The sequence below is a fragment of the Diachasmimorpha longicaudata genome, chromosome 10 (assembly GCF_034640455.1).
Source record: "Diachasmimorpha longicaudata isolate KC_UGA_2023 chromosome 10, iyDiaLong2, whole genome shotgun sequence".
NCBI lineage: Eukaryota > Metazoa > Arthropoda > Insecta > Hymenoptera > Braconidae > Diachasmimorpha > Diachasmimorpha longicaudata.
Window position 1 is genome coordinate 2,957,815 of NC_087234.1, and position 13,225 is coordinate 2,971,039.

The following is a 13,225-nucleotide window of genomic DNA, read 5'->3' on the forward strand; positions in this document are numbered from 1 at the left end:
TATTTCATATTCATTATTAGCGTGCAGCTGTTACGTAACGAACAGCGGATCTAGTGCGGGGAAGAGAAACAACTAGGTAGATATAGGTGGGCATGATGTAGTACTGAAACATGGCTGTAATTATAATTTTTTTTTTATTAGCCTTTTCCATCCCTTTTGACACCCTTTTTCTTCTTTACTGAAATATCGTATTACTAGGATGAAGATTGGAATTATAATTGGCCAGTCATCGAGCTTTTCTTCATTCTTTTGAACATTTCAATAGTCATTTCAACCATCAACTTCCGAACAGGAACGTCATCAAGACATGGGTTCCATGACGCCACCACTGGGTGGCGCAGTCGATGATTACAACCATCAGATACAGATGGATAGTTCTTCATGAATTGGTTCGAAATAGTACAATAATGTTGTGATTTAATTATTTAGGACGAAGATTTAATTTATACTCAAAAGTCGGCCTAAATGAAACCGATAAATTGGACTGATTCAAGGTCAACCATCCGCCGGAGTCAAGTCGAGTCGGATCCCTGCGGGAATCGATTTATTGCCCGTGGGATCGAGAGTTAAGGTCGAATATAACTTCAAGTCGGTTATTTACTTCATCTAAGTCGATTCTTCCCTTTGATTAGATTTTTGAGCACAATTGCCGTCACTAGCAGCTTCCAATATTTAGTCTTCATATGTCTGCTCGGCTTATTGACTTTTGGCCCATTCAAAATGAGTATTCTCTGGATTAAGTCAATTTTTTCAGTTGAATTCAAGTCAATCTTCGATGCAAGTCGATGCTTCACTTTAATTGAACCAAATCGTCCAATTATATTCAATCCAGTATCTACTTGGGCCATTTCACAGTGAAATTAATTAATTGGGTTCAAGTCACATCCGGAATCTGCATTTGAATAGTCCAAGTCATTCGCTCTATATTAAATCGAAAATTGACTGAACTTAAAATAACTAGAATCGTCGTGAATCAATAACTATTTCCCACGAGTTGTTTTTTCAGTTTTGAATTCCGATTTTCTAGAATTTCTCAAGGATTAGTCTCCCAAATTACATAATATGTAAATTACCTTCTAAAACCTCCCCCAAATATCCCCCAAACATATTCACTTCCCTATTACTCAAGCCTCGATCCCCAAATTTCATCTCGGACCAACAGAATCCCCTGATGGTCTTGTAACTCCCAAAATTCATGCCAGATCACGTTTTCACATCATCACAAGACAATTCCCTCCAGCAGAAAAATAAAATCCCTGAATTCCAATTCACACAATTGAAATTAATATTTATATCACACCACCATCGATATATTTATGATACGAAAAAACGTAAAAATAATTATTCAATGATAAAAGACAATAGAAGCAGACAGCTGGTGTTCGTTTCGTAGTTATACACCTGAATCAATAATCCCATTATGATTTCAATTTATTTTAATCTCATCGTACGAGTGAATAGTCCAGATAAACCGCTATGAATTATGCCCAAACATTCGGAATATTTATTCCTTCGTATTTCTATCTCCTCATGCATGAACAATTCCCATAAATGTACATATGAATTATCTATTAATCAATCCTCTATTACAGAATATCACAGACTCCAGTGATGACAATGATATTTCTGCATGTTGGCATAAAAAATATAATATTATTTGCAGCATTCATAGGATCGCGTCAAGGTGTCATTGGGTGTCACTTTTTTCAACTAAATTAATAACTCATAAACTGTAATCCATAATCTCCATTAACTAGCTGACCCTAGATCACCTAAACTAGTGGATCTATGGGATAATCTAAACCGCAATTAAAAAAAAAACAATAAGTCAGAAATTGACACTGATAATTTCTAAAATTCATATAAATGTTGTCATATGTGTGGCTCCGATGGGAAAACGATGATGGGCGGCCAAATAAAGAAGTCATCTTCATCAACGGTGAATGCAAGGCGACTTCACGGCGCCACCGTCACCTTCACCAGCCCAGAGTCCCACCTGGTAAGCTCAGTAACCCAGCTTTAGCAGAGAGAGCATGAGCGAGCAAAAAAAAAAATGATAAAAAAAAATTTAAATGAGCAGTGAATAAGAATAAATATAACGAGGCACGTTTTATTTCCTGAATGATTAAGTAAATGATTAAAGCAAGAAACAAAAAAGCTCTCTCTGCACCGCCTCTATCTGGCGCGCTGACTGGCCGGCCGTCTCACCGACACCGCACCACCTTTTGATTGGCTAATTCACGCGATATCTTAGCTTTTAGAGACGAGCGATACGCACTATTCCTTATGAATCCTTTTGTCCTCGTCACCGGTACACCCCCTCGCCCCCTCCACCCTTTCACTCACACGCAAGATAGCATTGTTGGTCATATGTAAATTATTTTCACAATGAAATATTAAATTATGGAAAATTTATTCTGAGGAGAGGATAATGGATTGGAAAATTCTCATGGTAATCGACAGGTTGATAGATAATGGGGATGCACACCCTTGGCTGGATCTATCATGAATGGGAATGGATCAGTGGCGAAGCGGTAAAAGGGTTTAAGTGGTAAAAGATAAATTTTAGGGGAGAGTTGATAAACTGATTGGGGCTCCGCTGGTCTGAATTTCAGTCAATGATGATTTTGATTACGTGTTGAATGATTTTACTTCACAATCAGTTGTGCATTCTCCCGATGATTATTTATTTGATTTGATGGAATTAGCTCGATAATGTAGACGCAATCAAAGGGTCAAGTGGAGTAGTTCTCGTGCTCTTGAACTTCAATGGAGTTATGTCGACTTAAACCACTCGTCAATAATAAACGATTTGTAGTTCAAAAATTCATTGGTGGAGAATATTTAGAAAATTTGTATTATTATGAACAATCGATATAGTGATATTTTTACATGAGGACTGAAACTAGGGGAAACCACAGTGAGAAAATAAGAGTAAACAAGTTGTTTGATTAACGCGAGGAGATTCGTTTCGAGACATGAATGATAAGCGTTTTAATTTGAATCTTCATCAGCGGAATACGTTCATGGAATCATCATCAGATGAAAAAATATCTGGGTCAGTTAGAGGGCGCTCATCAGTGGCTAGATTTCGGTAAAAAGACCAAGTCTCGTCGTTGATGTAGGGAAGTAGATTTAATAAATCCTTCTTCTTGTTCTTTTACTTGATGAACCAAATAAGAACTATGTTGACTTAACTCTTTTTTGCATCAAACTCTTTCGGGCTATGTCGACACACCCTTTTGGGAAATTTATTTAGCACAAAATTACAACTTAACTCGCTCTATTTATTTTTAAGAAACCGCTCCACTTATTCCAAAATTAAAATTGTTTCTGCAGCAGATGCATTACGTGTTGAAGAGTCTACTAACATGAAAATCAATGAAAAAAGTCAATCTAAATCGATTTACCGGTTCGCCACTGATCTTCCAAAGAATTTATTGGGGTCACCAGGAACATCTTCCTGAAATCTTTCCATCGTTATTCTGACGATTTCCGGAAGATCTCCGAGAGACAGAAATTTTTCTAAACGCGAAACTGAAAAAAAATTGGACATATGACCAAAATGTTGAGCATCATGCAACTTCTAGCGAATGGGTTGGGACTGACCAATCATCACGAAATATTTTTACGTCACCCAAGAAATATATCCTTCATAAACACAACTGAAATACTTATCGGACATTTAGTTTAGGAACTACAAGTGAATCACTCGCTACGATGCACCGTGCACGCTATTTCATTTTCAACCGAATATCTTTGAAAAAAGGTGACAAAAAGAGATAAGAACTGAAGAGGAAAACTATCACTCATTACTATGCATGGATACTCACGAAAGTCGTGTATTTCAGCGTGTAAAGAGGGAAAAAGGTGGCACGTCTTATTTTCTTCGACTTTATCTCCAACATTTTTTCCTTCCCAAATTTTTACTGCGATGATCTTCACCCCCCTTTCTTTCTCCTCCACTTATTTTCTACACAGAGAGAAATACTCAGTAAAAATGACCTAGAAGTTTTGTAATTCCCAATCAAGAACAACGATCCGATTAAAATTAGGGAAAATCCAGTAAAAGTAATTTTTACGGTGCGTTCCTCACTTTTTATCGAACTCTCCGTAATTATTATCTGACTTTTATTATCACTCGGGTATTACAGAACGTAATTTAGCGTAATTTTGATTGAACTATTTCTCTCCGTGTCTTGATGACCGAGAAGTAACTATGACCTGGACAATTCAATTGAAAGGGCACTCAGTGCCTCATCAAAAGGCCCCGCATTCGAATCCGTTCCTGAACGATCCATTTTTTCAATAAAATTTTTTTCTAAAATTATATTCGGAATAATCCTGGTTCCGACCAAATCCAAAATCCTATCCAATAGTTTCCTACGGCGTCACAAGATGTGGAACACTCCACGAATTTTCCGTCTAATAAATAAATAAATGGCACAGGGGAAAAAACTGTTGCGGGAAAAGTTCGGGGAAGAAAAGTCGTGAAGCCAAAAAAAAAAGACATTGACGGTGGTACCACCCGGAAGGAACTGGTGGGTAGCCACCGATAAGGTCAACCTCTTTTTCGTCACCCAGAGTACTCGACTTTTTCGGGGAACGAGATCAAGCGAAATTTCCATCCTCACGAGAAAAAAATTTATGAAAAATTAAAAAAAAAAACAAAACTGTTGAAAAAAAAATGTATTATTCCTACGATTTTCTCCATCAAATTCATCGGAATGATCTATTGTAACACGAACTAGTCAAATTCGTCGAGTCCACAATGTTTTAGTTCGTGCACTAAATTGCATGGAAAGAAGAAACGATGAACGAAATATAACGCACTGAACATACCGCCTTGCATGCCAATGCCATTATCTCGCCACTCGATTATTATTTTCTTTTACAGGTTATACAACACCGATTATTAAACAACAGCAAGAGTCCAATGTTACCATCAAATTGGTCTTATTTATTTATTTTTTTGTTAATTTTATTCTGAGTAAAAATTTGATTTTTCAATGTGTATATTTGTGCTCGTAAATTCGCCATCAGTTCACGGCGGGAGTTCATCACACAATGAGGAATTTCATTGATCGTACTTTGGATATGTGCAGTATATTCTTCAACATAATTACTGGACGTTTTAGACATTCATTACCTCGTTACCAGTAGTAAATCTATGTGAGACAAATGTCATAGTATTCAAAAATTTTGACAGTCCGTAATGATTTCTTTTACACCTACATTTTATCATTTGATACTGTATTGCGACGGTTTGGAGAGGGAAATTCGAGCCGTATTGCTCCATTTTATGGAGTAATTTAACGATCTATTTGGTGTGAATTTACGTCAAGTCATCGTTTCCCTGAAACTTTATGAAATTTCCTCTTAAAAATTCATAACTCTCAAAAAAATTACATGAAAACCATCAATTTTAGTTAAATTCTTTCCCTTTTCAACGACAATTTAATTTCTCTTCACGAAAATAATCAGGAAAATATATTATTCAATTAATTGCAGTTAATTGATAACTCAATTGTTGTCCATCTCAGCTTTTTGAATTATAAATTCAAGCAAATTGGAAGAAGTTCTTTTTTCACATGCAACTCTCCGAATTTTTCAGTTCTGGTATTAATTTTTTAAGTTAATTTCCCTCCACGTATATCTTAATTGTTGACTATGTAGTAAGCAATTGTATCTTCATTGTTGAAAAAATAAAAAACAAAAAAGTCGAAGAGAAATAGAATTTGAGAGAAGAAAATTCCGCTTCAGTGCAGCCGGGAGTTGAACCCGGGTCTCCCAGTTTCTCAATTGAGAAACTTGAACTTGAACTTAAGTTCAACCGAAACACGACTTAATGATCGTTAGGCATCAACAGACACTACACAGCCAACAATTAAGCCTCAATTTACCATTTTGTTTAATTAAAAAAAAACAATTCATTTAATTTGAAAATTGGCTTGACCGCAATTCATTAAAAATAAAACTAACATAATTAATTACTGGTAACAAGTTAAGCAATCGACATTACTCCTTGTATTATCCCAATCCATAAAATTCTATTCGAGAGGGCAATCGTGGCAGAAAAATATTACAATCACGTGAGAGTCTAAATTGAACGGGGCGGTCGCCGGGTGGGGCTCTACTAGGCTCGATATAATCACAAATATAACCAGGTCAACAATTCTCCCCAACGTCGAAGCTAAATTTAAAACTAAAATAGGCAGAACAATAGTTATTCTCTAGTTCAAGTGTACATGCGAAAAAAAAAAAATATATTGTGGAGATTCTCAAAGACTCAACAATTCATTTCTGAATGCATAAGAAATTCTAATCAATCCTGAAAGAAACACCAAATGCTGGTATACATGAGTGGCTGGTAGCACGTTAGTCACTATTGACGACTACATAACACGCGAAACAATCCATCTAAAAAGTGTTACATTCCAAGAGTACACTTTGAACAGGTGCACTTTGCAGTGAAACTTCAGTAACCAGTTACGAAAATTGAAATACTCAGAGATGAAATGTAGTCAACAAAATAGACTATCAGTGAGGATTATTATTATAGTTCTAAAATAATAACATAACTGCGGGTATTTCTGATTACGAATAATGTCTGATGACTTCGTCAGATTGTTCCTCATTTTACAAATTTCGCCGATTTCCCAAATCTACAAAATATGTATTATTATTATTATCAAAAATATTTAATGGAATTCAGGACTCAGCGAGGTACCATTTTGAATGGTTTGATTTCCATGACTATATTATATCATATTAACCTCCCAATACTTCATAAGGGAACACAAAAAAATTCAGTATAATTTCACGATCTTCTGCGGAGATTGTGACTCATGGGGTGGGGCACCATTTGGAATGGTTTGGCCACTATGAGGATCCGGGTACACTGACGGAATACACGAAGCATAATTATATTATTAAATCCGTTCACGAGAGCCAGGAGGCGTCCGGTTGGCGGAGGTTGAAATCCTCCAAAGGCTCCTCCCCCTTTGGGTTCCTACACCTCTATTACAGCATAGAAATAAAAGTGCTCTATCCTGTAAGCGAGTAATCATCCGTAATCCCTATCATAAATGACAGTCAGACTAACTCATCATCTGTCCATCCATTCCTAGTCTGACCATTTTCATCTTCAAATTTCGCGCGCATCGTTCTTGCCAACGGTAAAGCAAAACTCCCTAGGCGGGGGATCTGGGAATCCCCATTGTTTATGTCTCATAAAAGTCAGTGTCATCAGGGAAATCATTGGTAATCACCGAATGTAATGGCAGAAATCATTGGCAGTAATCGTAACCACAGACAGGGGAAATCAGAATAATCAGGCCGGTTATGACGCACAATCGATTACACGTGGTAATCGGGCTGTTACCCAATGCGCCTGGGTGTATCACAGTAGTAAATCACTTACACCGAAATGAGTTCTGTAGATGATATATACGTTCTCCACTCCATGACCTCTCAATTCTCCCTGAGCTCAAGTATAATTTGATCGTCGTTCAAATGAAACCCATAACTGTCTGGACCATTCCGAAAACTTAACGACAGTCGCAGCGACAGCGCCAACAAGGAGGCGCATAGAATAAAGATCAAGTCCAGTTGAAGTTTGATAGTTGGCAACTTCACATAGAAAATGTGGTTACCAATGCTCAATTCCCCGAAGAGTAACATGACATGTTCTAAACCACAGAATTCCCACGAAACGTAACCACAGTGTTGCCACACTTTCTCATAGTCTCTGTGGACTAAAACGAAATAATGACCTTGAGAGAGGCAAAGTAACGTAAGGGAGTGGTTTTGGAAACCACTGGAAAACAAACTTAACACGTATAACCCATTGAAACTTTGTCTGGGGGAAAAGTATATAAGTCGATACACTTCAGAATTAATATATGCGCCTGAGTTAACTTCTTCGGTTAAACAAGATTAACGATCCTAGGGCTTCAGTTCAGGGACTTCAGATTTTCGGGGATAATTCAAAGTTTATGGGGTTAACTGATATTTATCAGGTCATTATCTCATCAGAGTGTCAGAATCAATTTGAAATTATTGGGTTTTACTGGATGGGAAGAGGAATCGACAAAAATAAAGTGCTTAAATAATCTTGTCTGAGTGGAAATCTAGCTCAGGTTCAGATCAAAGTCATGTCAAACCAGACCTGATGATGGATCAAATAATTGGATCAAGTGCTGGCTATTGGGGCAACCACATTTTGCGTCGGAATTTGATCAGATTACATTGATCCCAACTCGGTGAAATAATTTAATACAGTTTAAATAATGCCCGAATCTGTTGAAAATTAATGGTATAATTTTTGGGGAAAAGTTAGGTCAAATTCTGCAAAATTCACTCCCCGGAAATTCAAGGAAAATGTATCAAAAGCAAAGTGGCAGAAGCAAATGAAATAAATTGGCCCTGAGAAGTGGCAGTTTTTTTGTAATCACATTAGTTGATAATGAACTAGGATTGAAATGTCGATTGGGAAAAAGTGCGATGTGAAAGGATTAAAAACTGAAATACTTGTGAATTAAAAACCACGATGGGTGATATACTTTAATTGTGGAATAATCCACGAGTCTGATAATTCCAAAAAAGAGCTTTTCACACTCGATGAGGTATTTTCGATTCCACTCAATTAATTTTTATCACTATTGATTACTCACTCGATATTCTGACCCGAATTAGATAAATTAAGTTGGGTGATTTAATGACTAATAGATTTTCACGATTTTTCAACTTTCGTTGAATAATAACTCCGAATCTACGCGAGATAGCAACGTTTTTGCAATAGCATTTATTGCAGTACTTAATTCGCTCCACAAAAAAGCTTCTGATGAAAATTTTTCCATCTTCCCTAGATTTCGAGATATTCACCAAAAACGAATCAATAGTAAAGGTCACTTATCTCGTTTTACCATTTCCCCACTCAATTATTATCTGATTGAAAAATCTGAAGTTTGTGAAAAGTCTTTGGCTATTCATCAAAAAACCTGAATTTTTCAAATCGAATCTATAAAAGTCTATGAAGATTGTATGACACCAATACTGAGACCTGGAAACGTTCAGATATGGAACTAAATTTTTTAAAATGATGAAAAATGAAAATGCGATTTTCGAATTCTCGTTGATAGACTCCGATTTCTTTTGGTTCATTAATATAATTGGAAGTTAATCGATGCGAACTCAATGGCGGTTTGAGGTAGACTAATTGCTACGCTGATCTTTGCTGTACCTGACCATGACCCCTAAGGGTCTCGAGTTCTCGAACTTCCAGCTGGCCCCGGTGACCACTCTGGTCAGTAGAATCGTTGACTTCTAAACAAATATTTAATATAAAACTCAATTCGCTTAACAAAAATCTTTATAATGAAAATTTCTCCATCTTCCTCGGATTTCGTGACATTCACCAAAAACTAATCAATAGTCAAACGTCCGTTATCTCGTTTTCCACTTCACTCCTGATATATTCCAAATTTTCCATATGAAGAAAATAGTTTGGACATTTTCTCATGAAAAATGTCACTGAACTTTTCAGAAATCCAGCCATTTTCTGGGCCTTATGATAACATACTAACCTCTATTTTCCGTCGACGTCTAAATGTATGTTAAACACTGTTTTTCCAGACTTCACTTGAACAAGTCCGTCAATGCCAAAAATGACTGAAGACCCTCGAAAAAAAATCCGACTGACTCACGTCGGTCAATCGATGGGCCATCAACAATAGTTTCTAACGATCCTCTCACACAACAAGTTCAGTGGTTTCCGGAGAAACGTGAAACTCCAAACCTATGTAGTCCTTCCGTTTAAACTCTGTTCAGTCACGTTGATATTGTTAGACACTTGGAATTCCGTTACTAGTTTCAACATTCTCAAGAATTTTGTGGTCACTGCCACATGTTAATTCAAGTTACATTCAACGAATTCAATCGTATCTTACCACGAACTCAATATCCATAACAAGATACACACGAACAGATAATACTTCAAGCGAAACTTCAAGCCCTTCTTTATTCAATTATTTATATTTATTTCATTCCATTTATTCCATTAAATATTTTGTTTATACTGAGTGCAATCACACGCTTTGCGCGCCATTTTTATAACATGTGGTGAAACAAAAAATACCATAAAACTATTTTTAGACAAATAATTTAAAAAATTTGTTTCTATGAAATCATTCATTCAAAAAAAGGAGTAGTGAATGCTTCATAAAATATATATTTCATGCATTAAATTGAGGGTTCGCTAAAATTCATCATAATTATAAAAATAGAATTATAAATGCAATGAAGTAAACAATAAAATTTAATCAAAAATCGGAATAATAATTTACCAAATTACCAAAAAAAAATTCTTCTTTTCCATTTGATCTAGACACGACAAAAAAAAAAAATTTCATTGAAAAATTTTCAATAGTGAAACTTTTATTATTCTGTTTTGTTTTATTTTATCGAATGTTTCATTCAGCTACTCTCGATTTTATCGATATCAAAACCACGCTTCACTTGACGAATTTAACGAGCTGTTGAATCCACACGGGAAAACGACTAGTGTGCGCTACTAAGTTGATAAAGTAGAGGAAAATTTAAAGAACGAGTGAGCAAAAGAGGGGCAGATAGAGGGAAAGACCTGAGGATTGTTGCTCCAAAGTCTTCGTCAATGTAATTTGTGATGTGGGACGAGTTTTCGAATTTCTAGTGTGTCCAAGGTATCTCAAGTTTTCCATCCAAAAGGAGCAGAAAACCAATTGGACATACTGAGGTTGGCTTTACTTCAAAGTACTGAGAAAAGCTATAGGAAGTTAGTGGAGGGGGCGAAAGGGGTTGGGGGAATGGGGGAAGGGTGGTTGGAATCGTATCTCCTTGGATTTCAACGAGTGTGATTCAGGATTTAGAGGGAGATAGTAGACTGTATACTATTCGGGTTAAAGGTTGTCGAGTGTCTTCTGACATATGAGAAAGTTCTCTCAACTGTGTTCTGTGATAAAAGGACTAGGGCTAAATTAGAAGTACATCAAAAGACTTAATTTTTTTCTCCAATTTATTTTCTGTCTATCTGTCTGGTGCTGAAGTTCATGAGACATTCGGGCAGTGGAAAGATTTAATAAATTTGAGTTCTTTTACTGTGACAAAGAAAATAGCTCTTTGATATAAATATTATGGTTCACAAGTGGGATCTTTAATCTACAAAATTTGAGGGCTTTAATTGTTTGCAACGAAGCTATTGGGGGATACCTTGTTAATAATAAAGACCTGGGAATGTTACGACTTATAATTTTTAAAAATATGGGCTGATGAAATTGAAAACGATTTCCTTAATTTTAATTAAATGAGAGGGACAGTATGTTAGTTTGTTATTGACATACGCTAATGTTTAGGTGTTGATATTCGCGGGAATAAAGAAAATCGTGATGACATTTCAAGTCTCCATAAGAATATCCCAAGTTTTTAATGGAAGCAGACAATCAATTCAGTAGCGAAGTGGTAAAACGAGATAAGTTGTCTTATTTCTCACCCCAGTTTTTGAGTAATAACTCCGAATCTAAGAGAGATAGCAAAGTTTTTGTAATAACATTTATTGTAGTACTCCATTCGCTCCACAAAAAAGGTTCTGATGAAAATTTTGCCATCTTACCTAGATTTGGAAATATTCACCGAAAACGAATCAATAATAAAGATCACTTATCTCCTTTCACCATTTCCCCACTCAATTATTATCTCATAAAAAAATCTGAAGATTGGGGAAAGTGTTGGGTTATTAATAAAAAAAATTTGAATCTCCCAAATCGAATCTATAAAAGTCTATCATTATAGAAGGACAATCCATACCCCAGAATAGGTTGTGAGGCAGAGCATGTCAAGTCATCTAAAAAAAAAAGTTTCCTTCTGATTAGAATCCACGCAAAGGAGTGTCTCGTCACCAAGATGAGGTATTTGGAGTGTAAAAGTCCTGAAGATTAGTAAATACTTCATTTCAGGAAGTAATTTAACTTTTCTAATTGATCGTCTATGTTAGCCACAGTGGCTAACCAGCAAACTGCTAGTTGTGCTATAACCAACCAGAGGACTGAGCGAGTGAGAGAGGGTAAAAAGCGATAGAGTTAACGGTATATACTGTAGGTTTGAGGGCAGAAGGCCAGACCTATAGTTTTGGAGATGAAATATCCCCGAGGCACAGAGGGAGAAATGGGTGGAATCGTGCGGTTGAGGGAAAATAGAATGAAAATGAAAGAGGAAAGAGCTACTGGAGATAGGGGACTGTGGGGTAAAAGTAAGGGGTGGGAGGTACAGTTGGAAGAATAATGCCAACCCGAGGCGACGACCGGAAGTGATCCTCGACGGTCGTTAATCGTCGGTGAGTTGGCGAGAAGCCGGGCACATCGTTATCCTAGTAGCAACGCGGCAACGTCGATATTCATCGTCTCCAATTTTTTTTTTTTCTCTTCTCATTACAAAATATTTTTTTTTTTTATTCTGTTTCTTGAATTTTTCTCCCTTCACACTGTGGTTAGTGCATACTTCAACTTCGACGGGCCAACCGATTAATTATTTTGGGACGGGAAATTGTTCAGCAAATTGGATATCGGTTGGGAAATTCTTTGTAGACAGAATCTGGAGCAATGAATTTACTTTTAGATTTTTTTTATCGAGACCAACTGTGACTCAATGAACTGGGGACAATGATGCACATCGTGTACTCAAACTTTATCAGTGCCATCTTCCTCGCTCTGATTCCATTATTCTCGGCTATGGCAGTTACTTCTGGACTACAATTGGGGCAACAAATTTCAATAATCCAATTATCGGTGAGACTGCCGCGGAAATTCTGAGGGGGATTGGGGCTGCGGTTGTTCTCTCTATTTTAGGGAGGAGAACGATTTTTCTCGGGTTTTTTGGCCGAGAGTTCATACTAATATTTTTTAAGGTTTTTTTTTTTCGTTCTACATAGAGTGCATTCCAGGCGGAGAGGAACATTCTGTAAAAATTATGCCAGAAAAACAATATTCGATCAAAATTACGGAGCAGTTATGCACAGAAAAAATACTTTTACCAAATGGCAATTTGCTTCAGGGAAATTTTTATTTTTTGAAAATTATATTTCTCGGGTGTAATCACTGCCAAGGGGCACTGAGTTGGGTTTAAATTACGATAATTATATTAGTGTAGAAGATGAGTATTTTGTGCGGGATCCTGAATGAAGTCTATCAATAAT

General features: G+C 36.5%; 1 protein-coding gene and 1 long non-coding RNA gene across 3 annotated transcripts in view; one reads left to right on the forward strand and one right to left on the reverse strand.

Moving 5' to 3' along the window:
- LOC135166816 (neurexin 1) overlaps nucleotides 1–13,225 on the forward strand; it is a 191,918-nt gene that overhangs the window by 106,058 nt on the left and 72,635 nt on the right. Inside the window, exon 9 of one of the 2 annotated variants that reach the window (XM_064129445.1) lies at nucleotides 1,922–1,999. The exons of the other annotated variant lie outside the window; for it this stretch is intronic. Coding sequence (XP_063985515.1) covers nucleotides 1,922–1,999 — 78 coding nt within the window. The remainder of the gene's footprint in view (nucleotides 1–1,921; nucleotides 2,000–13,225) is intronic. 2 annotated transcript variants of the gene reach the window in all.
- The window catches only part of LOC135166824 (uncharacterized), an 83,554-nt gene that overhangs the window by 57,260 nt on the left and 13,069 nt on the right, over nucleotides 1–13,225 (reverse strand). The window lies entirely within an intron of this gene.